The 25,705-nt window shown below is 46.2% G+C and overlaps 1 protein-coding gene across 1 annotated transcript in view; it reads left to right on the top strand.

Annotated features, from left to right (window-relative positions):
- MYBBP1A (MYB binding protein 1a) overlaps positions 1-25,705 on the top strand; it is a 647,917-nt gene that overhangs the window by 38,514 nt on the left and 583,698 nt on the right. The window contains exon 4 of the mRNA XM_069226890.1: positions 21,313-21,387. Coding sequence (XP_069082991.1) covers positions 21,313-21,387 — 75 coding nt within the window. The remainder of the gene's footprint in view (positions 1-21,312; positions 21,388-25,705) is intronic.

Below are 25,705 nucleotides of genomic sequence, written 5' to 3'. Positions count from 1 at the left end.
TGAGGGCTGTCACAATGGATCCATATCCCTTCACAAACCTCCTGTAATACCCAGTCAAGCCAAGGAATGCCCTGACTTGAGTCTGGGTTTTTGGAGCTACCCAGTCCAGAATAGTCTGGATCTTGGGTTGGAGTGGCTGAACTTGGCCTCCACCTACAAGGTGGCCCAAGTAAACCACAGTTCCCTGCCCTATCTGGCATTTGGATGCCTTGATAGAGAGGCCTGCAGATTGCAGAGCCTTCAAAACCTTCCTCAGGTGGACCAGGTGATCCTGCCAGGTGGAGCTAAAGACAGCAATATCATCAAGATAAGCTGTGCTAAAGGACTCCAAGCCAGCAAGGACTTGATTCACCAACCTTTGGAAGGTGGCAGGGGCATTCTTTAAACCAAAGGGCATAACAGTAAACTGATAATGCCCATCAGGTGTGGAGAATGCTGTCTTTTCTTTTGCTCCAGGTGCCATTTTTATTTGCCAGTACCCTGCTGTCAAGTCAAAGGTACTGAGAAATTTGGCAGCACCTAATTTATCAATGAGCTCATCAGCTCTTGGAATTGGATGGGCATCTGTCTTGGTGACAGAATTGAGCCCTCTGTAGTCCACACAAAACCTCATCTCTTTCTTTCCATCTTTGGTGTGAGGTTTGGGGACTAAGACCACTGGGCTAGCCCGGGGGCTGTCAGAGCGCTCAATTACTCCCAATTCCAGCATCTTGTGGACTTCCACCTTGATGCTTTCCTTAACATGGTCAGATTGTCTAAAGATTTTGTTCTTGACAGGCATGCTGTCTCCTGTGTCCACATCATGGGTACACAGGTGTGTCTGACCAGGGGTTAAGGAGAAGAGTTCAGGAAACTGTTGTAGGACTCTCCTACAATCAGCTTGCTGTTGGCCAGAGAGGGTGTCTGAGTAGATCACTCCATCTACTGTGCCATCTTTTGGGTCTGATGACAGAAGATCAGGGAGAGGTTCACTCTCTGCCTCCTGATCCTCATCTGTTACCATCAACAGATTGACATCAGCCCTGTCGTGGAAGAGCTTAAGGCGGTTTACATGGATCACCCTCTTGGGGCTCCTGCTTGTGCCCAGGTCCACCAAGTAGGTGACCTGACTCTTCCTCTCTAGTACTGGGTAAGGGCCACTCCATTTGTCCTGGAGTGCCCTGGGGGCCACAGGCTCCAGAACCCAGACTTTCTGCCCTGGTTGGAACTCAACCAGTGCAGCCTTTTGGTCATACCAAAACTTCTGGAGCTGTTGGCTGGCCTCAAGGTTTTTGGTTGCCTTTTCCATGTACTCTGCCATTCTAGAGCGAAGGCCAAGTACATAGTCCACTATGTCTTGTTTTGGCTCATGAAGAGGTCTCTCCCAGCCTTCTTTAACAAGGGCAAGTGGTCCCCTTACAGGATGACCAAACAGAAGTTCAAAGGGTGAGAATCCTACTCCCTTCTGTGGCACCTCTCTGTAAGCGAAAAGCAGGCATGGCAAGAGGACATCCCATCTCCTTTTGAGTTTTTCAGGGAGCCCCATGATCATGCCTTTTAATGTCTTGTTGAATCTCTCAACCAAGCCATTAGTTTGTGGATGGTATGGTGTAGTGAATTTATAAGTCACTCCACACTCATTCCACATGTGCTTTAGGTATGCTGACATGAAGTTGGTACCTCTGTCAGACACCACCTCCTTAGGGAAACCCACTCTGGTAAAGATACCAATGAGGGCCTTGGCTACTGCAGGGGCAGTAGTCGACCTAAGGGGAATAGCTTCAGGATACCTGGTAGCATGATCCACTACTACCAGGATATACATATTTCCTGAGGCTGTGGGAGGTTCTAGTGGACCAACTATGTCCACACCCACTCTTTCAAAGGGAACCCCCACCACTGGAAGTGGAATGAGGGGGGCCTTTGGATGCCCACCTGTCTTACCACTGGCTTGACAGGTGGGGCAGGAGAGGCAAAACTCCTTAACCATGTTGGACATATTGGGCCAGTAGAAGTGGTTGACTAACCTCTCCCACGTCTTGGTTTGTCCCAAATGTCCAGCAAGGGGAATGTCATGGGCCAATGTTAGGATGAACTCTCTGAACAGCTGAGGCACTACCACTCTCCTAGTGGCACCAGGTTTGGGGTCTCTGGCCTCAGTGTACAGGAGTCCATCTTCCCAATAGACCCTATGCGTTCCATTTTTCTTGCCTTTGGACTCTTCAGCAGCTTGCTGCCTAAGGCCTTCAAGAGAGGGACAGGTTTCTTGTCCCTTACACAGCTCCTCCCTTGAGGGTCCCCCTGGGCCTAAGAGCTCAACCTGGTAAGGTTCAAGCTCCAAAGGCTCAGTTCCCTCAGAGGGCAGAACTTCTTCCTGAGAAGAGAGGTTCCCTTTCTTTTGCTGTGTTGTAGTTGGTTTCCCAACTGACTTTCCTGTTCTCTTGGTAGGCTGGGCCATTCTTCCAGACTCCAGCTCTACTTGTTCACCCTGTGCCTTGCACTGTGCTCTTGTTTTCACACACACCAGTTCAGGGATACCCAGCATGGCTGCATGGGTTTTTAGTTCTACCTCAGCCCATGCTGAGGACTCCAGGTCATTTCCAAGCAGACAGTCCACTGGGATATTTGAGGAGACCACCACCTGTTTCAGGCCATTGACCCCTCCCCATTCTAAAGTAACCATTGCCATGGGATGTACTTTTCTCTGATTGTCAGCGTTGGTGACTGTGTAAGTTTTTCCAGTCAGGTATTGGCCAGGGGAAACCAGTTTCTCTGTCACCATGGTGACACTGGCACCTGTATCCCTCAGGCCCTCTATTCTAGTCCCATTAATTAAGAGTTGCTGTCTGTATTTTTGCATGTTAGGCGGCCAGACAGCTAGTGTGGCTAAATCCACCCCACCCTCAGAAACTAGAGTAGCTTCAGTGTGGACCCTGATTTGCTCTGGGCACACTGTTGATCCCACTTGGAGACTAGCCATACCAGTGTTACCTGGAGGGGAGTTTGGAGTGGAACCTTTCTTGGGACAGGCCTTGTCTCCAGTTTGGTGTCCATGCTGTTTACAGCTATGACACCAGGCCTTTTTGGGATCAAAGTTTTTACCCTTGTACCCATTGTTTTGTGAAGAGGCTCTGGGCCCACCCTCCTGTGCAGGTTTTTGGGGGCCTGTAGAAGACTCTTGACTATTTTTAGTTTTGGTTGTCTCATCACCCTTCCCCTGGGGAGTCTTTGTGACCCCTTTCTTTTGGTCACCCCCTGTTGAAGTCTTGGACACCCTTGTCTTGACCCAATGGTCCGCCTTCTTTCCCAATTCTTGGGGAGAAATTGGTCCTAGGTCTACCAGATGCTGATGCAGTTTATCATTGAAACAATTACTTAACAGGTGTTCTTTCACAAATAAATTGTACAGCCCATCATAATTACTTACACCACTGCCTTGAATCCAACCATCTAGTGTTTTCACTGAGTAGTCTACAAAGTCAACCGAGGTCTGGCTCGAGGATTTTTGAGCCCCCCTGAACCTAATCCTGTACTCCTCAGTGGAGAATCCAAAGCCCTCAATCAGGGTACCCTTCATGAGGTCATAAGATTCTGCATCTTGTCCAGAGAGTGTGAGGAGTCTATCCCTACACTTTCCTGTGAACATTTCCCAAAGGAGAGCACCCCAGTGAGATCTGTTCACTTTTCTGGTTACACAAGCCCTCTCAAAAGCTGTGAACCATTTGGTGATGTCATCACCATCTTCATATTTAGTTACAATCCCTTTAGGGATTTTCAACATGTCAGGAGAATCTCTGACCCTATTTATGTTGCTGCCACCATTGATGGGTCCTAGGCCCATCTCTTGTCTTTCCCTCTCTATGGCTAGGATCTGTCTTTCCAAAGCCAATCTTTTGGCCATCCTGGCTAACTGGATGTCCTCTTCACTGGGGCTATCCTCAGTGATTTCAGAGGTGTTGGTCTCTCCTGTGAGGGAACCAGCATCTCTGACTATTATTTTTGGAGTCAGGGTTTGAGGGACCCTGTTCTCCCTAGATAGGATTGGTAGGGGGGAATTTTCCTCCAAGTCACTATCCTCTTCCTCTGAGTTGCCACCCTCAGAGGGGTTGGCCTTTTCAAACTCTGCCAAAAGCTCCTGGAGCTGTATTTTGGTAGGTTTGGGGCCCATTGTTATTTTCTTTATTTTACAGAGTGACCTTAGCTCCCTCATCTTAAGATGGAGGTAAGGTGTGGTGTCGAGTTCCACCACAGTCACATCTGTGCTAGACATTTTGCTTCTAAAAGTTGGAATACTTTTTAAGAATCTACAACTGGTTCTAGAATCTAATTCAAACTTTTACAAACTTTTAAACTCTAAAAGAAATGCTAAACAGGATCTAACACAAGGCCCTAGCAGGTCTTTTAAGAATTTAGAAAACTTTTCAAATTGCAAAAATCAATTTCTAATGACAATTTTGGAATTTGTCGTGTGATCAGGTATTGGCTGAGTAGTCCAGCAAATGCAAAGTCTTGTATCCCACCGCTGCCACCAATGTAGGACGTTGGCTCTGTATGTGCTATTTCAAAGTAAGGAATAGCATGCACAGAGTCCAAGGGTTCCCCTTAGAGGTAAAATAGTGGTAAAAATAGATAATACTAATGCTCTATTTTGTGGTAGTGTGGTCGAGCAGTAGGCTTATCCAAGGAGTAGTGTTAAGCATTTGTTGTACATACACATAGACAATAAATGAGGTACACACACTCAGAGACAAATCCAGCCAATAGGTTTTTATATAGAAAAATATCTTTTCTTAGTTTATTTTAAGAACCACAGGTTCAAATTCTACATGTAATATCTCATTCGAAAGGTATTGCAGGTAAGTACTTTAGGAACTTCAAATCATCAAAATTGCATGTATACTTTTCAAGTTATTCACAAATAGCTGTTTTAAAAGTGGACACTTAGTGCAATTTTCACAGTTCCTAGGGGAGGTAAGTATTTGTTAGGTTAACCAGGTAAGTAAGACACTTACAGGGCTTAGTTCTTGGTCCAAGGTAGCCCACCGTTGGGGGTTCAGAGCAACCCCAAAGTCACCACACCAGCAGCTCAGGGCCGGTCAGGTGCAGAGTTCAAAGTGGTGCCCAAAACACATAGGCTAGAATGGAGAGAAGGGGGTGCCCCGGTTCCGGTCTGCTTGCAGGTAAGTACCCGCGTCTTCGGAGGGCAGACCAGAGGGGTTTTGTAGGGCACCGGGGGGGACACAAGCCCACACAGAAATTTCACCCTCAGCGGCGCGGGGGCGGCCGGGTGCAGTGTAGAAACAAGCGTCGGGTTCGCAATGTTAGTCTATGAGAGATCTCGGGATCTCTTCAGCGCTGCAGGCAGGCAAGGGGGGGGTTCCTCGGGGAAACCTCCACTTGGGCAAGGGAGAGGGACTCCTGGGGGTCGCTTCTCTAGTGAAAGTCCGGTCCTTCAGGTCCTGGGGGCTGCGGGTGCAGGGTCTCTCCCAGGCGTCGGGACTTTAGGTTCAAAGAGTCGCGGTCAGGGGAAGCCTCGGGATTCCCTCTGCAGGCGGCGCTGTGGGGGCTCAGGGGGGACAGGTTTTGGTACTCACAGTATCAGAGTAGTCCTGGGGTCCCTCCTGAGGTGTCGGATCTCCACCAGCCGAGTCGGGGTCGCCGGGTGCAGTGTTGCAAGTCTCACGCTTCTTGCGGGGAGCTTGCAGGGTTCTTTCAAGGCTGCTGGAAACAAAGTTGCAGCCTTTCTTGGAGCAGGTCCGCTGTCCTCGGGAGTTTCTTGTCTTTTCGAAGCAGGGGCAGTCCTCAGAGGATGTCGAGGTCGCTGGTCCCTTTGGAAGGCGTCGCTGGAGCAGGATCTTTGGAAGGCAGGAGACAGGCCGGTGAGTTTCTGGAGCCAAGGCAGGTGTCGTCTTCTGGTCTTCCGCTGCAGGGGTTTTCAGCTAGGCAGTCCTTCTTCTAGTAGTTGCAGGAATCTAATTTTCTAGGGTTCAGGGTAGCCCTTAAATACTAAATTTAAGGGCGTGTTTAGGTCTGGGGGGTTAGTAGCCAATGGCTACTAGCCCTGAGGGTGGGTACACCCTCTTTGTGCCTCCTCCCAAGGGGAGGGGGTCACAATCCTAACCCTATTTGGGGGAATCCTCCATCTGCAAGATGGAGGATTTCTAAAAGTTAGAGTCACCTCAGCTCAGGACACCTTAGGGGCTGTCCTGACTGGCCAGTGACTCCTCCTTGTTATTCTCATTATTTTCTCCGGCCTTGCCGCCAAAAGTGGGGCCTGGCCGGAGGGGGCGGGCAACTCCACTAGCTGGAGTGTCCTGCTGGGTTGGCACAAAGGAGGTGAGCCTTTGAGGCTCACCGCCAGGTGTGACAATTCCTGCCTGGGAGAGGTGTTAGCATCTCCACCCAGTGCAGGCTTTGTTACTGGCCTTAGAGTGACAAAGGCACTCTCCCCATGGGGCCAGCAACATGTCTCGGTTTGTGGCAGGCTGCTAAAACTAGTCAGCCTACACAGATAGTCGGTTAAGTTTCAGGGGGCACCTCTAAGGTGCCCTCTGTGGTGTATTTTACAATAAAATGTACACTGGCATCAGTGTGCATTTATTGTGCTGAGAAGTTTGATACCAAACTTCCCAGTTTTCAGTGTAACCATTATGGTGCTGTGGAGTTCGTGTTTGACAGACTCCCAGACCATATACTCTTATGGCTACCCTGCACTTACAATGTCTAAGGTTTTATTTAGACACTGTAGGGGTACCATGCTCATGCACTGGTACCCTCACCTATGGTATAGTGCACCCTGCCTTAGGGCTGTAAGGCCTGCTAGAGGGGTGTCTTACCTATACTGCATAGGCAGTGAGAGGCTGGCATGGCACCCTGAGGGGAGTGCCATGTCGACTTACTCGTTTTGTCCTCACTAGCACACACAAGCTGGCAAGCAGTGTGTCTGTGCTGAGTGAGAGGTCTCCAGGGTGGCATAAGACATGCTGCAGCCCTTAGAGACCTTCCTTGGCATCAGGGCCCTTGGTGCTAGAAGTACCAGTTACAAGGGACTTATCTGGATGCCAGGGTCTGCCAATTGTGGATACAAAAGTACAGGTTAGGGAAAGAACACTGGTGCTGGGGCCTGGTTAGCAGGCCTCAGCACACTTTCACTTGTAAACATAGCATCAGCAAAGGCAAAAAGTCAGGGGGCAACCATGCCAAGGAGGCATTTCCTTACAGCCTTCCACTGGATATTTAGGGACAGAGTACTCCGGTCCCCCTTGCCTACCAGCCCTGTCACATGCCTTTACTCCAAACCTGCCACCCTCTCCAAGAAGAGCAGACTGGAATGCATAGCAGACAACCCTGTGCAGAGCTGCCTGCCGAGAAAGGGTCAAGCAAGCAGCATACTCAGAATGATTGGGAATGCTTAGTCCATATAGGTATTGTAAGGAAATGCCTCCTTCGCATGGTTACTGTAGGAAGTTGGCTCTGTATGCACTATTTCAAAGTAAGGAATAGTATGCACAGAGTCCAAGGATTCCCCTTAGAGGTAAGATAGTGGCAAAAAGAGATAATACTAATGCTCTATTTTGTGGTAGTGTGGTCGAGCAGTAGGCTTATCCAAGGAGTAGTGTTAAGCATTTGTTGTACACACACACAGGCAATAAATGAGGAACACACACTCAGAGACAAATCCAGCCAATAGGTTTTGTCATAGAAAAATATATTTTCTTAGTTTATTTTAAGAACCACAGGTTCAAATTCTACATGTAATATCTCATTTGAAAGGTATTGCAGGTAAGTACTTTAGGAACTTTGAATAATCACAGTAGCATATATACTTTTTACATAAAACACAATAAGCTGTTTTAAAAGTGGACACAGTGCAATTTCCACAGTTCCTGGGGGAGGTAAAGTATTGTTATTTTTAGCAGGTAAGTAAACCACTTACAGGTCACAGTTTTGGGTCCAAGGTAGCCCACCGTTGGGGGTTCAGAGCAACCCCAAAGTTACCACACCAGCAGCTCAGGGCCGGTCAGGTGCAGAGGTCAAAAAGGTGCCCAAAACACATAGGCTTCAATGGAGAGAAGGGGGTGCCCCGGTTCCGGTCTGCCAGCAGGTAGGTACCCGCGTCTTCGGAGGGCAGATCAGGGGGGTTTTGTAGGGCACCGGGGGGGACACAAGTCAGCACAAAAAGTACACCCTCAGCAGCGCGGGGGCGGCCGGGTGCAGTGTGCAAACACGCGTCGGGTTTTCAATTATGTTCAATGAAAGACCAAGGGATCTCTTCAGCGGTGCAGGCAAGGGGGGGGTTCCTCGGGGTAGCCACCACCTGGGCAAAGGAGAGGGCCTCCTGGGGGTCACTCCTGCACAGAAGTTCCATTTCTTCAGGTGCTGGGGGCTGCGGGTGCAGGGTCTTTTCCAGCCGTCGGGACTTTAGGTTCAGGCAGTCGCGGTCAGGGGGAGCCTCGGGATTCCCTCTGCAGGCGTCGCTGTGGGGGCTCAGGGGGGACAACTTTGGTTACTCACGGACTCTGAGTCGCCGGAGGGTCCTCCCTGAGGTGTTGGTTCTCCACCAGTCGAGTCGGGGTCGCCGGGTGCAGTGTTGCAAGTCTCACGCTTCTTGCGGGGAGTTTGCAGGGGTCTTTAAATCTGCTCCTTTGAAACAAAGTTGCAGTTCTTTTGGAGCAGTGCCGCTGTCCTCGGGAGTTTCTTGTCTTTCTTGAAGCAGGGCAGTCCTCTGAGGATTCAGAGGTCGCTGGTCCTTTGGAAAGCGTCGCTGGAGCAGGTTTCTTTGGAAGGCAGGAGACAGGCCGGTAAGACTGGGGCCAAAGCAGTTGGTGTCTTCTGTTCTTCTTCTGCAGGGGTTTTTCAGCTCAGCAGTCCTCTTCTTCTTGTAGTTTCAGGAATCTAAATTCTTAGGTTCAGGGAAGCCCTTAAATACTAAATGTAAGGGCGTGTTTTGGTCTGGGGGGTTAGTAGCCAATGGCTACTAGCCCTGAGGGTGAGTACACCCTCTCTGTGCCTCCTCCCAAGGGGAGGGGGTCACATCCCTAATCCTATTGGGGGAATCCTCCATCTGCAAGATGGAGGATTTCTAAAAGTTAGAGTCACTTCAGCTCAGGACACCTTAGGGGCTGTCCTGACTGGCCAGTGACTCCTCCTTGCTGTTTTCTTTGTTTCCTCCAGCCTTGCCGCCAAAAGTGGGGGCCGTGGCCGGAGGGGGCGGGCAACTCCACTAAGCTGGAGTGTCCTGCGGTGCTGTGACAAAGGGGTGAGCCTTTGAGGCTCACCGCCAGGTGTTACAGCTCCTGCCTGGGGGAGGTGTTAGCATCTCCACCCAGTGCAGGCTTTGTTACTGGCCTCAGAGTGACAAAGGGACTCTCCCCATGGGGCCAGCAACATGTCTCTAGTGTGGCAGGCTGCTGGAACCAGTCAGCCTACACAGATAGTCGGTTAAGTTTCAGGGGGCACCTCTAAGGTGCCCTCTGTGGTGTATTTTACAATAAAATGTACACTGGCATCAGTGTGCATTTATTGTGCTGAGAAGTTTGATACCAAACTTCCCAGTTTTCAGTGTAGCCATTATGGTGCTGTGGAGTTCGTGTAAAACAGACTCCCAGACCATATACTCTTATGGCTACCCTGCACTTACAATGTCTAAGGTTTTGCTTAGACACTGTAGGGGCACAGTGCTCATGCACTGGTGCCCTCACCTATGGTATAGTGCACCCTGCCTTAGGGCTGTAAGGCCTGCTAGAGGGGTTACTTATCTATACCTGCATAGGCAGTGAGAGGCTGGCATGGCACCCTGAGGGGAGTGCCACGTCGACTTATTCGTTTTGTTCTCACCAGCACACACAAGCTGGCAAGCAGTGTGTCTGTGCTGAGTGAGGGGTCTCTAGGGTGGCATAAGTCATGCTGCAGCCCTTAGAGACCTTCCTTGGCATCAGGGGTACCATTTACAAGGGACTTATCTGGATGCCAGGGTGTGCCAATTGTGGATACAAAAGTACAGGTTAGGGAAAGAACACTGGTGCTGGGGCCTGGTTAGCAGGCCTCAGCACACTTTCAATTCAAAACATAGCATCAGCAAAGGCAAAAAGTCAGGGGGTAACCATGCCAACTTTATTCCTGCAACCTAAGAAGAAGAGGACTGCTGAGCTGAAAAACCCTGCAGAGAAGACAGAGACACCAACTGCTTTGGCCCCAGCTCTACCGGCCTGTCTCCCAACTTCTAAAGACACTGCTCAAGCGACGCTTTCCCCAGGACCAGCGACCTCTGAATCCTCAGAGGACTGCCCTGCTCTAGAAGGACCAAGAAACTCCTGAGGACAGCGGCTCTGTTCACCCAAGACTGCAACTTTGTTTCCAAAGAAGCAACATCAAGACAACTGTGTTTCCCGCTGGAAGCGTGAGACTTGCTGCTCTGCACCCGACACCCCCGGCTCGACTTGTGGATAAACTACACTTCAGGGAGGACTCCCTGGCGACTACGAGACTGTGAGTAGCCAGAGTTGTCCCCCCTGAGCCCCCACAGCGACGCCTGCAGAGGGAATCCCGAGGCTCCCCCTGACCGCGACTGACTCCCAGATCCCGACGCCTGGAAAAGACTCTGCACCCGCAGCCCCCAGGACCTGAAAGATCGGAACTCCAGTGCAGGAGTGACCCCCAGGAGGCCCTCTCCCTTACCCAGGTGGAGGCTACCCCGAGGAGCCCCCCCCCCCGCCTCCCTGCATCGCTGAAGAGACCCCTTTGTCTCCCATTGATTTACATTGGAAACCCGACGTGTGCTTGCACACTGCACCCGGCCGCCCCGTGCTGCTGAGGGTGTACTTCCTGTGCTAACTTGTGTCCCCCCCGGTGCCCTACAAAAACCCCCTGGTCTGCCCTCCGAAGACGCGGGTACTTACCTGCTGGCAGACTGGAACCGGGGCCCCCTTCTCCATTGAAGCCTATGCGTTTTGGGCACCACTTTGAACTCTGCACCTGACCGGCCCTGAGCTGCTGGTGTGGTGACTTTGGGGTTGCTCTGAACCCCCAACGGTGGGCTACCTTGGACCCAAGCTTGAACCCCATAGGTGGTTTACTTACCTGCAAGAACTAACAAACTCTTACTCCCCCTAGGAAAATTGCACTAAGTGTGTAGTTTTAAAATAGCTATATGTGATTTATTTGAAAAGTATATATGCTATTGTGATTATTCAAAGTTCTTAAAGTACCTACCTGCAATACCTTTCATTTAAAGTATTACATGTAAAATTTGAACCTGTAGTTCTTAAAATAAACTAAGAAAAGATATTTTTCTATACAAAAACCTATTGGCCTGGAATTGTCTCAGTGTGTGTTCCTCATTTATTGCCTGTGTGTATGTACAACAAATGCTTAACACTACTCCTTTGATAAGCCTACTGCTCGACCACACTACCACAAAATAGAGCATTAGTATTATCTCTTTTTGCCACTATCTTACCTCTAAGGGGAACCCTTGGACTCTGTGCATACTATTCCTTACTTTGAAATAGTGCATACAGAGCCAACTTCCTACAGGTATGGACTGCTTGGCCAGCCTCAGCTGTTTCAGTTAAAGAGCTTCCACCCTTTCAAGGACCATCAAACTCAAGGGCCTGTTTTTCGCGGAGGCCCTATCCAGCAGAGCGAAGGCTGAGCAGCCTGGCAGCTTGCATTCCCCAGTCGCCTGACCAAAATGGAGGGGGTGAGTTGTCATGACCTGGGTGCGGCCTTGTGATCCAGTCCCTGCTTGCCATACTGTCTACCACCCACTACATTCCCTGCCTCGCAGGCCATAACACCTGCATCTCGCTAAGTCTGCACCTTGGCCCGCCTCTCCACTCTGTCATTGCAGAGACATCCAGTCCCACTGGTGCCCATGTGACCAGCCCCCTCACACCCCCACCCGCTACCTTAGGTAGGGGCTTCCCCACTGCTGCAAGCCCCAAGGGGTGTGAAGGTTGGTCTTGGACAGAAATGGAGCTCCCTTCCCAACCCCATCCAGCAGATGCGGCTACCTGGTTGATCCTGCCAGTAGCATATGCTTGTCTCAAGGATTACAATATGCATGTGTAAGTACACACAACTGCTGCAGTGGAACTGCAAATGTCTCATTAAATCAGTTGAGTCCCTTGATGGTTCCATCTCTTACTCTGATTAGTGTGGTAATTCTAGAGGTAACACAGGCTGATGAGCACTGACCTCCTGGGGATGCGTGCGTTCATCAGATCAAGAACAATCCGGCTCACCCAGCTGCTTTGGTGACTCTAGATGAGGGTTTCAAATTTTTTGATGCAGAGTGTCGTCCCCCCCCCCCCCCCCATCAAAATGTTCTAGGTGTAAGGACCCCCTCCTGACACAAATTTCTAGAACCTGATACTCCTCATTTTGCCAACCATCGCCAATCCTAAACAGCCCCACTTCCCACAGCAAATCATTATTATGGTGTGGAAATAATATTAAAAAGTGTTTAGCAAACCAAAGGTTAGTGGGTGACAGTGATTCAGTGTCAGACTTACCACAGCTCAAACAAAAAGTCTCCAAAAAGAATTACCCAAAAATGCACAGTTACTTTATTTTTCACCACCAAAACATAATTTGACAAAACGTATTTGGTTAATAACGCCTTCCTGAACTAATATGAAGGATGTGTCTGTTTTTCTCCAGCGAGATGGTCGGCCTGTGGTTGCACCTCAGTAGTACCAGTTAAACACCCAAATATAACAATAAGCAACAAAAAGGTGACCAGTCCAGCTGTGCAAAGGGCCTTCTACTGCACAGCAACATGTGTTGCTTCTTTTTAGTAGCTTTTGAACCGTTTGAGCTGTAAACATTATTTTTGTTGTTGTTAAAATCAGCAGATTATGTGGCAGATGATCGATTATGGGGCAAATCTATAATTATGCAAAAATCACCAGGGCTGCTCAATCGCATAATTGAAGTGGTCTTCGGTATAATGGCTGTAATGCATGGGGTGTAACTTTAGTGAATGCCATCTGTGAAGAAATGGCTCCCTGTTGCAGTTACCCCCCACTTTTTGCCTGATACTGATGCTGACTTGACTGAGAAGTGTGCTGGGACCCTGCTAACCAGGCCCCAGCACCAGTGTTCTTTCACCTAAAATGTACTTGTGATTCCACAATTGGCACACCCTGGCATCCAGGTAAGTCCCTTGTAACTGGTACCCCTGGTACCAAGGGCCCTGATGCCAGGGAAGGTCTCTAAGGGCTGCAGCATATCTTATGCTACCCTGGGGACCCCTCACTCAGCACAGACACACTGCTTGCCAGCTTGTGTTTGCTGATGAGAACAAAACGAGTAAGTCGACATGGCACTCCCCTCAGGGTGCCATGCCAACCTCACACTGCCTATGCAGTATAGATAAGTCACCCCTCTAGTAGGCCTTACAGCCCTAAGGCAGGGTGCACTATACCATAGGTGAGGGCACCAGTGCATGAGCACTGTGCTCCTACAGTGTCTAAGCAAAACCTTAGACATTGTAAGTGCAGGGTAGCCATAAGAGTATATGGTCTGGGAGTCTGTCAAACACGAACTCCACAGCACCATAATGGCTACACTGAATACTGGGAAGTTTAGTATCAAACTTCTCAGAATAATAAATCCACACTGATGCCAGTGTTGGATTTATTAAAAAATGCACACAGAGAGCATCTTAGAGATGCCCCCTGTATTTTACCCAATTGTTCAGTGCAGGACTGACTGGTCTGTGCCAGCCTGCTGCTGAGAGACGAGTTTCTGATCTCATGCGGTGAGAGCCTTTGTGCCCTCTGAGGACAGAAACAAAGCCTGCTCTGGGTGGAGGTGCTTCACACCTCCCCCCTGCAGGAACTGTAACACCTAGCAGTGAGCTTTAAAGGCTCAAGCTTCGTGTTACAATACCCCAGGGCACTCCAGCTTGTGGAGATGCCCGCCCCCTGGACCCAGCCCCCACTTTTGGCGGCAAGTCCAGGAGAGATAATGAGAAAAACAAGGAGGAGTCACTGGCCAGTCAGGACAGCCCCTAAGGTGTCCTGAGCTGAGGTGACTCTGACTTTTAGAAATCCTCCATCTTGTAGAAGGAGGATTCCCCCAATAGGGATAGGAATGTGACCCCCTCCCCTTGGGAGGAGGCACAAAGAGGGTGTACCCACCCTCAGGGCTAGTAGCCATTGGCTACTAACCCCCCAGACCTAAACACGCCCTTAAATTTAGTATTTAAGGGCTCCCCTGAACCTAAGAATTTAGATTCCTGAAACTACAAGAAGAAGAGGACTGCTAAGCTGAAGAACCCCTGCAGAGGAAGAACAGAAGACACCAACTGCTTTGGCCCCAGACTTACCGGCCTGTCTCCTGCCTTCCAAAGAACCCTGCTCCAGCGACTCTTTCCAAGGGACCAGCGACCTCTGAATCCTCTGAGGATTGCCCTACTTCAAGAAAGACAAGAAACTCCTGAGGACAGCGGCACTGCTCCAAAAGAACTGCAACTTTGTTTCAAAGGAGCAGATTTAAAGACCGCTGCAACTCCGCGCAAGAAGCGTGATACTTGAAACACTGCACCCGGCGACCCCGACTCGACTGGTGGAGAACCAACACCTCAGGGAGGACCCTCCGGCGACTCCGAGACTGTGAGTAACCAAAGTTGTCCCCCCTGATCCCCCCACAGCGACGCCTGCAGAGGGAATCCCGAGGCTCCCCCTGACCTCGACTGCCTGAACTCCATTTCCCGACGGCTGGAAAAGACCCTGCACCCGCAGCCCCCAGCACCTAAAGGAACGGAACTCCTGTGCAGGAGTGACCCCCAGGAAGCCCTCTCCCTTGTCCAGGTGGTGGCTACCCCGAGGAGCCCCCCCCCTTGCCTGCCTGCAACGCTGAAGAGATCCCTAGGTCTCTCATTGATTTACATTGAAAACCCGACGCTTGTTTCTACACTGCACCCGGCCGCCCCAGTGCCGCTGAGGGTGTACTTTTTGCGTGAACTTGTGTCCCCCCCGGTGCCCTACAAAACCCCCCTGGTCTGCCCTCCGAAGACGCGGGTACTTACCTGCTGGCAGACTGGAACCGGGGCACCCCCTTCTCTCCATTGAAGCCTATGTGGTTTGGGCACCTCTTTGACCTTTGCACCTGACCGGCCCTGAGCTGCTGGTGTGGTAACTTTGGGGTTGCTCTGAACCCCCAACGGTGGGCTACCTTGGACCCAAAACTGAAACCTGTAAGTGACTTACTTACCTGTTAAAACTAACATTACTTTACCTCCCCCAGGAACTGTGAAAATTGCACTAAGTGTCCACTTTTAAAACAGCTTATTGTGTTTTATGTGAAAAGTATACATGCTAATGTAATGATTCAAAGTTCCTAAAGTACTTACCTGCAATACCTTTCAAATGAGATATTACATGTAGAATTTGAACCTGTGGTTCTTAAAATAAACTAAGAAAATATATTTTTCTATAACAAAACCTATTGGCCTGGATTTGTCTCTGAGTGTGTGTTCCTCATTTATTGCCTGTGTGTATGTACAACAAATGCTTAACACTACTCCTTGGATAAGCCTACTGCTCGACCACACTACCACAAAATAGAGCATTAGTATTATCTCTTTTTGCCACTATCTTACCTCTAAAGGGAACCCTTGGACTCTGTGCATACTATTCCTTACTTTGAAATAGTGCATACAGAGCCAACTTCCTACACCATCCAAGGAGAACCATTCTATATTTTATGCGATGCTGACGGCTTGGCTTTTACAGCTGCATTGAATTGGAGGTTTGTAAACGCCATTCGTCATAATTGAAACATACCATATAAAATCATTAATGATGAACTGTAATGTCCAAGTAGGATGCTTGCTTTAATACCAGGGGAGACTTGGTCCCTTAATCTTTGTTCACACTATTTTTCGAAAAAGGTTTTTATGTTTAACATTATGAAAACAGATGTTTCTCATTTAGCAAAATCTGACTCTTATTATATTAGTTTAGTGCTGTTGTTGACTTCAGTTTTTCAGTCTTTCGCCGTCAGGTGGCTACATATAAAATAACAGGCAGCTTAAATGAAATATATATATGTGTAAAAAAAAAAAGTTTTTACTCAGTGGGAAATGAACTATAACCAGAGAGCCACAGAATTAAATCTTGATTGGTGCAGTTGAGAATAGTGACTTGTGTATTTTTTAGCGCTACGGGGTCACACACAGCCTGTGATAAAAAGCACAGTGAATATATGTCATTATTTTATACTTGCATTACACACAATATGAGATAGGCTTTTACAACATCTGCAAAAGTTTTCAGGATAAGACGGTGCTTCCAAAGTATAGATTTTATAAACACCCAGACTATATGTATCTGTCCCTCTCATGGTTATAAGCGCTGGGTAAGTAAGCACACACTTCACAGCTCAGTTATCAGTTCTTTTCCCTACCACTTAAAAAGAATAAATCTTTGTCGGCACAAAGCTTCCGTTGATTCAATCAATTAAAGCCAGGACACGCTCCCAAGCATCCTTTATATTTGCAGATTAAATCCATAGTGCAGTGGTCCGTGACTTCTTAGAAAATTTAATAATATTAACAGATTAGGTCCCCTGCTATCAGTAAACACTCAGTGGGGGGGGGGGGGGATCCCTGGATTCCAATAAAGTTTCAGTGGGTGTCCCTGGCTCCAGTAATGATAAAGTGGGGGTCCACAGAAGTCAAAAGGATGGGAACCACTGCCATAGTGTATATTTGCATTACTTTCAGGCAAGCAGGGTCTCAGGAAAGACTTTGGTTTCACAGCACAGGTCCCTACTTGAATGACACTCCTGGTGAAGCATTTAAACTATTGGATTTAATCACCCTGGATGGTTGTCTTTTTCCAGAAGGAAAAGCAAATGTTTCTGATTCCAGGCAGAAGTGAGGCAGAGGGAATGCGCGACCCCCTGCACCCTCTGGCTCCCACCCCCCACGAAGGGGTCGCGCCACCAAAATTGAAGACCTCTGCTCTAGATAATCCCAGGTTGATCGCACATCCCTCTGATGGTGACATTACATTCAGATGTCTGCCTTATCAACTTTTGATGGCATTTTCTGTGCCTACCATGGTAACCACAGATAACTGGGAATCGGGGTCAAGTCCGGAGATGGAGCCTGAGAAACGGCTACCACATCCAAGGAAGGCAGCAGGCATGCAAATTACCTACTCCGACTCGGGGAGGTAGTGATAAAAAAATAACAATACAGGACTCTTTCGAGGCTCTGTATTTGGAATTAGTATACTTTGAATCCTTAAGTGAGCATCCAATGAAGGGCAAGCCTGGTGCCAGCAGCAGTAGTTGCAGCACCAATAACATGCATTAAAGTTACTGCAGTTAAAAAGCTCATATTTGGATCTTGGGATTGAGTTTACAGTCTGCTGCAAGGTGAACTACCACCTGTGTCAGCGCCTGAGTGTCCTGGGGATCCGAAGAATTTACTTTGAGAAAATTAAAGTGTTCAAAGCAGGCTGATTACCTGAATGCTCCAGCTAGAAACAACAGATTAGGACGCCGGTTCTATTTGGTGGTTGTTTCAGAACTGGGCCATAATTAGGAGAGATGGCCAAGGGCATTTGTATTATGCTGCTGAAATTCTTGGACCAGTGCAAGACGAATTAAAGCGAATGCTTTGCCATGAATATTTACATTAATGAAGAACAAAAGTCTGAGGTTTGAAGACTATTATATACTGTTGTAGTTCTGACAATAAACAATGCCAACTGGTGATCCAGTGGCGTTATTCCCATGACCTGCTAACTAGCTTCCAGGAAACTAAAGTCTTTGGCTTCTGGGGGAGTATTTTTGCAAAGATGAAACTTAGAGGAAGTGATGGAAGGGCACCACCAGGAATAGGGCCTGCGGCCTTGGACACGGAAAGGATTGACAGATTGATTACTCTTTCTTGATTCTGTGGATGGTGGTGCATGACCATTCTTAAGTGGTGGAGCAATTTGTCTGGTTGATCCCGATAACGAACAACACTCCTCCACATAAACATTATCTATTTCCAGTGTTCCTAGGTGGACCATTCTATTATAGGAGAAACTGTGTTCAACAATTGTTTAAAGCCCTTAATTGCTTGTGAATAGAGAAGCTATTGCTATGCCTTACAGCATTAATAAAAATACAGTGACATGTATGTGTAAAATCCATTTAATGTCCATCATCCCCGATGTAGAAAATCTCTATCCCTATTACCTACCTTGAACAATCCTAATGCATTTTGAAATCTATTCAGTGGCCCATAACACCCGTAATCCCCTATGCAGATCACAGTTATGCACATTTACCTTCAACATTTACTAAATAACCATACCAGGTATATGTGATTGCCATTTAATGGCCATCACCCTGATGTAGAAAATCCCTATCCCCTTTTCCTACCTGGAGCAATCCTAATATATTCCTGAATAGATTCAGTGGCAATGGAACTCCCATAATCCCCCATGCAGAACAAAGCTATGCCCGTTCTCTTTTAACATTTACTAAATAACAGTACCAGGTGTATGTAATAGTAATTAAACCCCCATGTAAAAGTAACAGTCAGTGCTAATTATGTGTTCTTGCAATACTTCATCCATAATCTATCTTTCGTTATGTATATTGTGTGTCCAGTACCACTGTAAATAGCTGCATTGCAGCTATATGTGACCCTGCAGTGTAACCGTTAAATCAGCATATAATTGTCTGAAATCTGCAATGGTACAATAAACATCATATCTTACATGGTAACTTATTACAGTTCATATTTAGGTGAAAATGTTGCCAATTGCACACCATGTGATTTTCTACCAACAAGGAAGTGCTGAATAAAACCATTGAAACAGATACTGATAGGTAAGCAATAACAAATGCTGAAGAGAGTTAACTTTCACTTTGTACATTAAGCATTCAGCTACACTGCCACCGGTGGACACTTAAGCGAATGCAGCCTTTCATCCCGTCATCCCAATGATCCTTTTAAATACGTCCCAGTTCTTTCCACCATCTTCTTCGGCCTGTCTTTAATAGATCTGGTTTCCAATTTAGTTCTACAGCCCTTCAGTGTCTACGTTGAAAAGCAGTCTAGTTAAGCCACAGACAGGTGTTCAGGTTCAGGTGTAAGTCAGTTAGTAGAAGGCTGTAAACATCCACAGTGCAGTGTGTGGACAGAAATACATTGTAAACATTTTTGCATGAGTCCTAATACGTGTTTTTCATCGAGAAATTTAAAACTTGCATTTGTGAGAACTGTACCAAAGATCGCAAGCTCTTAATTATATGGATCAGCAGCTCTTCCTGTCCAGGTTTATTCATCACATTCTGGCAGTTGCATGCATTAAGGTTTCTCTTGTTATGAATTTACAACTACAAGAATGCAAAGTGAAAAAAAACACTTACTGTTTGAACTATTAAAGCATCTACCCCTGCATTTCTCTCTCTGTGTATATGTATGTATGTATGTATGTGTGTATGTATGTATGTGTATGTATGTATATATATGTATATGTGTATATATATATATATATATATATATATATATATATATATAAATAAAAGAATACAGAGATGTTATAGTTGGCTATAACTCGCATCCTCTCCATGCAGTTTTCTCATTAATAATCTTACTGCAAATGTTACAGTGATATTGTCAATGATGTCATAAAAGATGTCATGAGTGAGGTAATATCTAGGGTAATTAGCAGTGCATGGCGAGGGTACGAGTTATAGTTATCTTAGGGCACGTATATAGTTACTTGAAATAACTTTAAGTATAACAGCTGAATTTCTATGGTTTTGTGCGTGTAAATTCAGAGCCTAACTGTAACGCCCTTGTAACCTTTGGTTTTTTTTCAGTGAATTTCTAAGGTTTTTTAATGCTCATTCCTGGCTATACCTTAGGATAATGTGTACTTTATGAAAGCAGAACTTCAACTGGGACACCTGCTTTGTTTCTGTTTGTAAGTGCTTCCTGTTGTGATTTAATTTCTGTGAAATAAACATTGTTGCCAGAAAGCATCCTGAGCTGTTTATTTATCCAAGGAGAGTCCACAGTTTTTCACAGAATGTGAAGCCGAGGGGGGAAGAATGGGGAGGGGGTTCCCAAATGGTTCCCCCCGTTCTGTGTCTATGGGGATTTTGCAATCTTTAGACATGGCTACAGGCCGAACCACTGAGTGGAATTACGCCAAGTTTGGCTGGAATCTAGATGTTGGTCCACAGATTTACGTGATTTGGTGTAAATCTGTTCGTTAGCTTCAGAGTTATTAAAGAGGAAAAAAAATTATATCCAGGGGTGCAGGTCCACTCAAGGGGATCCACGGGTCCGGGCGAAAAGGAAGGTCCTGATTAAATGGCCGCAACCTGAAAGAAGAGATGCAGCAATCACCGGTTCCTTCGTTGGGGCAGGGGAGTGAAAGGAGGGGGGGGGGGGGCAGGGGAGTGAAAGGGGGGGGGCAGGGGGGGGGAGGGGAGGTTACTGAAAATGGCATAAGGGGTCAAGATACAGTTATCCTGACCCCGTAGGGACTCATGAAGTGGTCTCCTCTGGGGTCTGAAGGACTCCTCAGGGCAAGAAATTGTCCAAATATATATTATTTCTTTTTTGGGCGATCCGAGGATCCACTGTGGCACTCAGCTCAGCTCCTAGTGTAACTTCACGAAGGATCTGCTGATCCAAGCAGAATGATAAACCCCCCTTCAAAGGTTGTGTGCAGCAGTGGGGTTATTAATGTACAGTAATTATTTATTAATTTATGCTAAAAACACATAGAAATTCACTGAATAAGCGTTACAGGGACATTCTAGCTTGGTTCAATTTTTACCCACACAAAACCATAGAAATTCTGCAGATATAGTTACACTTACATTTATATTTAACTGAAGAACCTATAATTTGTGCCGTTAAGTAACTTTAGGCTATGAGTTCTAGTTTCTTAACATAAATATAGCTGTAAGTATAACTAGGACTGCTGAATTTCTATGTTTTTTTTGTGGGTACAACGTGAACCTAACTGTAGCGTCCTTGGAACCTTTGTTTTTTTCAGTGAGATTATATTTTATTATATATATTTTCCTCCACGTCCTGGTGTTTTCAAAGGAGTAACTGTATTAACTAGGATGCCTGGTATTGCACTGCACAAAAGTTCCATGATATCCTATTTTGATATTTGACATGAAGTTGTTGGGAGACTGGCATGTGTCAAAAATTGAGATGCAGTATTACATAATCAAATGGAGGTAAATGTCATTGTGCTGACAAGACTACATTTAGGAGACAGACACCTCTGCTGATGATTTCAATTTGTCTTCTTTTAATGACACCTTTAATCTTTCATCTTTTAGAAACTTGTGCGAAATGCTGCATTTGGAAGCTTCTTCGGAGTCCTGGCTTTGTTCCAGTCTGGACGTCTGCCTAAGGCAAGTCTTGCACATGCCACTCATTCTCAGTGATATTGTAAAAACAAATATTGGCAAAGCCAATTAGTTTGGTGTTTTCGTCCAGTCTTTTTGTGTTGTCATTTCTTGTTTTGACAAAACTTTATTGTTGGAGAAGCTGAGGAGTCCTCCCTAAACTAAAAAAAAAAAATACAAAAAAATGGCTTCTTGCAGAAATAGTTTTTGCTCTCAAAAAGCCGACATTGACATAGAAGTCCCTGACAATGAATATAGCTACTTTGTGTGTGGATGTGGTCTTTGTGAAAGAGCAGAATGCTAGCCCGTTCAGTGAAGTTAGCCAGTAACTGAAGTGGACTGACTCACTGTCCAATACTATTTGCTGTAGTGGGCGGGATCAACATGAACAGCACTTTAAAGGTCAACTGCATGAAGAGGGATGGCAAGTGGTGCTTATAGGTCAGTGTATTATAGATATTATTTTTAAAAAAATCAAATGTTCTTGACTAACCTCAGACCTACTAAACATCACTCGAGCTCTCCAGTGTTAAGTATCTGAATCTGGTTTATAGCTGATCACCACTGTAAGCCAGACTAAGGAAGATTATTTCAAAACAGAACCTTATCAGTTAAGAAGCTGACATAGGGCCTTATTTAGAGATTAGGGCGGATAGAGGAGGGTACGCCATTAAGAATTTGATGGATGTTTTGTCCACTCTATAACTAATGCATTATAACAGTGACACATTAAATATGATGGGTGGAACATCTGCTACATTTTGATTTAAGCATCCTGCCTACCAAACTCAAAATTAGTCACTTAGCTTTACACTTAACCTCAAAATTCTATTTTAGTTGCCTAGTTTTGGAATATGAACTCACACTTTGAAAAATAGAGTGATGTGGTTTAAACCGAAATACAGGGTTACACAATGATTTTTATATCTATTCAAGTCTTTATTATAATGAACACAGAACGTTTGTTTGATTGTGATATCTTGGCAGACAACACAAAAGTAAGCCTTTTTTTCTTAAAATATTTAGATCCTACTTGATGAAATATATGAACTTAGATAATCATGGCAGATAAGTATCAAGAACTGTCTTTGCCCGCGTCCCATCCCACTTCTCTCAAGGTGCTAGGCAGTCTCCGAATGTATCCCTGCTTCTACCTTTTCTTAATGTATAGTTGCAGTGAGAGGGCACACAGTGTACTGCTAGTTGTGAGTTTCAAACCCAACAAGGCCATTTCATCTGTTAATACTTGTGAATAGTTTAATTGTAACACGTAGTATTACCAGCACCTAGGAACCAAAAGTCTTTGTTATTAAGAGGTCTTATAAGAACAGATTATTTTCTTTCTTTCAGCTTTGGTCAAATCTCACATGGGTAACTTCTACTTCAAGTAGGACTCTCCCACTTAAAAATCGTACTTTTTTTGTTTATTCCTTTATTCCTTAGATTTTCTTTCATTTGTCAGTTCTTTCACTTCTTGTGGCACATGTTATCAAGCAGTTCGGAATGTAAGCCTGTCACATTGGCGGGCTAAGGGCCCCATGTACCGTAATGCAAGAAAGGAAAATGGGTCCCGTGGTGATTGTTAAATACATAAAGACATCTTTAATTGGAGCGTAATTGGTCCTTGTACTCCAGGATTCTCGTACTTGCTGCACCAATGAAGGCTTCGTCTGTGGTGTGTAGTGATTTTGTGTCACAAGTCTGTCCCATTTTTAAAAATCTTTTTGTATATAAATCCTCCAGACTCCCACAATAATATAAGTTGTGGTCACAGCGATGAGGTGTACAGTGTTTTTCACTTTCTTTTCCTAAACACATTAACTTTCTTCTAACATTCCACCAGCCAGTGCACCCTTGGTTAGCCACTACCAGCCAATCTGATACGAATTGTAAAATATTCTAAAACCACAAGGTCGATTCCTGGTATTTAAAAAAAAAAAAATTAAAAAAAAAAAAAAATAGGATCAATTCCACTTACGTTTCTGCCGTCTAGTGGTGTTTGTTGTATTTTTAAAATGTCTTTTATTTTTCTCAATCACATTCTCAAAGTCCCAATTTAACAGTGTGCCGCCTAGATTTTGTGGCAGGAAAGTTAGGCTCATTGCTAAAGTACAAAGTCAGTTACTGGTTCCCCAGTGTTTATATATCACAAATATTTTTACTAGTCCCTTTGGAGTATGAACCCTATGACAGACAGTCTTTTGGTTTAAAAATGTGATTTCAGGAAGCTGCTCAAGGGTAGTTCAGTTAGGAAACAGAAGATAGAAGGACTCCACTGCCAACCGTGGGAAGTCTAACATTTGCCTAACAGAGGAACATTTTAAAGAGTGTGTTTCAATGTCTTGCTCCAGGACTTGATGTCCAAACTGGAGAGCGGTGCATTTATTCTGACTTGACATTCAGGGTCAGAAAGGCCGTTATCATTGTAATAATCCTGCTCGGATGGTATCATGATCCAGCTTGGATCATGTTATGTGCGTGCTTGGACCTTGTCATGGGCTGTCTTTGATCATGACTTGAGCCTCCTTAGCCTATTTGAGTTGACTTTGAGCATGGCTTTAGCCAGCTTCAGACAGAGGTACTGTGTAGAGGTCTGTCTCATTGGAAAAAAGCTCAAATGTCTAACCTATGGTTGTATGTTCACAAGTCTAGAAGCCTCCACACCACTGTTAAGCGGCTGAAGAACTGTGGAAAACCCTCCATCTGTTTTTTACATGGGAGTGAAGTCATGAGATCATTTGGTAAACACAACTGACTACAAACACTGCCAGAATGCCAGCCTTCTTCACATTTGCAAATTGTACCAAGGTGGCACATTCCACCTAGGTAACTGCCTTTTTCCAGCCCCACCAGCTATAAAGATGCGCCATCATCCATGAGGATGTGGGGGCTGATAGTTATTGTACTGCTTCTCTGCCCATAACCTTAACTAGGTATTTGTACTTTTCTTACAAAATATGTACCTTTTTCTTAAATACGGTGACATTTTAGTCCCCCATTTCTTGCTATATTTTTAAGTTGTTTTCCTCTTGCTGAGCTTCCAAAGGGTGTCGGTGTTCTCTGTAAAACTGGTTACCTTTGTCAGGTTACAGGCATGCTGTGGGCAGGGCGAGAAAATGGTCGCAGCTCACATCAACTACAGTCTCTTTCTCCCATAGGCTGTCTGTGCAAGCTGTAGCACAAAGCTGGTACAGTGCATTGTTACAACGACTGTATATAACAGAGAACACAGCTTGGAGTGCACAATCTCTACTCTTCCCGGTGTGTCCCTTTGGGCCTCTGGGTTCATTGTTACTCCTGAGCTCAACAGGTACTTCACCCTCTGCCGTCTTGGCACCAGTTGCTCTAATGCAGGCAGGTAAGTCTGTGCCAGAATTCCTTTGGGGTAGCTGGCTTAGTCAGAACTGGTAGGAAGATTCATTCCACAAGTGGACACCAAAAGGAAGAACGTTTATTTTCTACTTCTGCTTTTGATCAAGACAGCAGATTGCAGAAACATTTAATACTGAATGCAACAGTGTAAAGAAATGGCTCCCTGTTGCAGTTACCCCCCACTTTTTGCCTGATACTGATGCTGACTTGACTGAGAAGTGTGCTGGGACCCTGCTAACCAGGCCCCAGCACCAGTGTTCTTTCACCTAAAATGTACCATTGTTTCCACAATTGGCACAACCCTGGCACCTAGGTAAGTCCCTTGTAACTGGTACCCCTGGTACCAAGGGCCCTGATGCCAGGGAAGGTCTCTAAGGGCCGCAGCATGTCTTATGCCACCCTAGGGACCCCTCACTCAGCACAGACACACTGCTTGCCAGCTTGTGTGTGCTGATGGGGAGAAAATGACTAAGTCGACATGGCACTCCCCTCAGGGTGCCATGCCAACCTCCCACTGCCTGTGGCATAGGTAAGTCACCCCTCTAGTAGGCCTTACAGCCCTAAGGCAGGGTGCACTATACCACATGTGAGGGCATATGTGCATGAGCACTATGCCCCTACAGTGTCTAAGCAAAACCTTAGACATTGTAAGTGCAGGGTAGCCATAAGAGTATATGGGCTGGGAGTCTGTCAAAAACGAACTCCACAGCTCCATAATGGCTACACTGAATACTGGGAAGTTTAGTATCAAACTTCTCAGAATAATAAACCCACACTGATGCCAGTGTTGGATTTATTACAAAATGCACACAGAGGGCATCTTAGAGATACCCCCTGTATTTTACCCAATTGTTCAGTGCAGGACTGACTGGTCTGTGCCAGCCTGCTGCTGAAAGACGAGTGTCTGACCTCATGCGGTGAGAGCCTTTGTGCTCTCTGAGGACAGAAACAA

This window comes from Pleurodeles waltl, chromosome 3_2, assembly GCF_031143425.1.
Source record: "Pleurodeles waltl isolate 20211129_DDA chromosome 3_2, aPleWal1.hap1.20221129, whole genome shotgun sequence".
In the NCBI taxonomy this organism is placed as follows: Eukaryota; Metazoa; Chordata; class Amphibia; order Caudata; family Salamandridae; genus Pleurodeles; species Pleurodeles waltl.
This window is presented reverse-complemented; position numbering and strand designations above follow the sequence as displayed.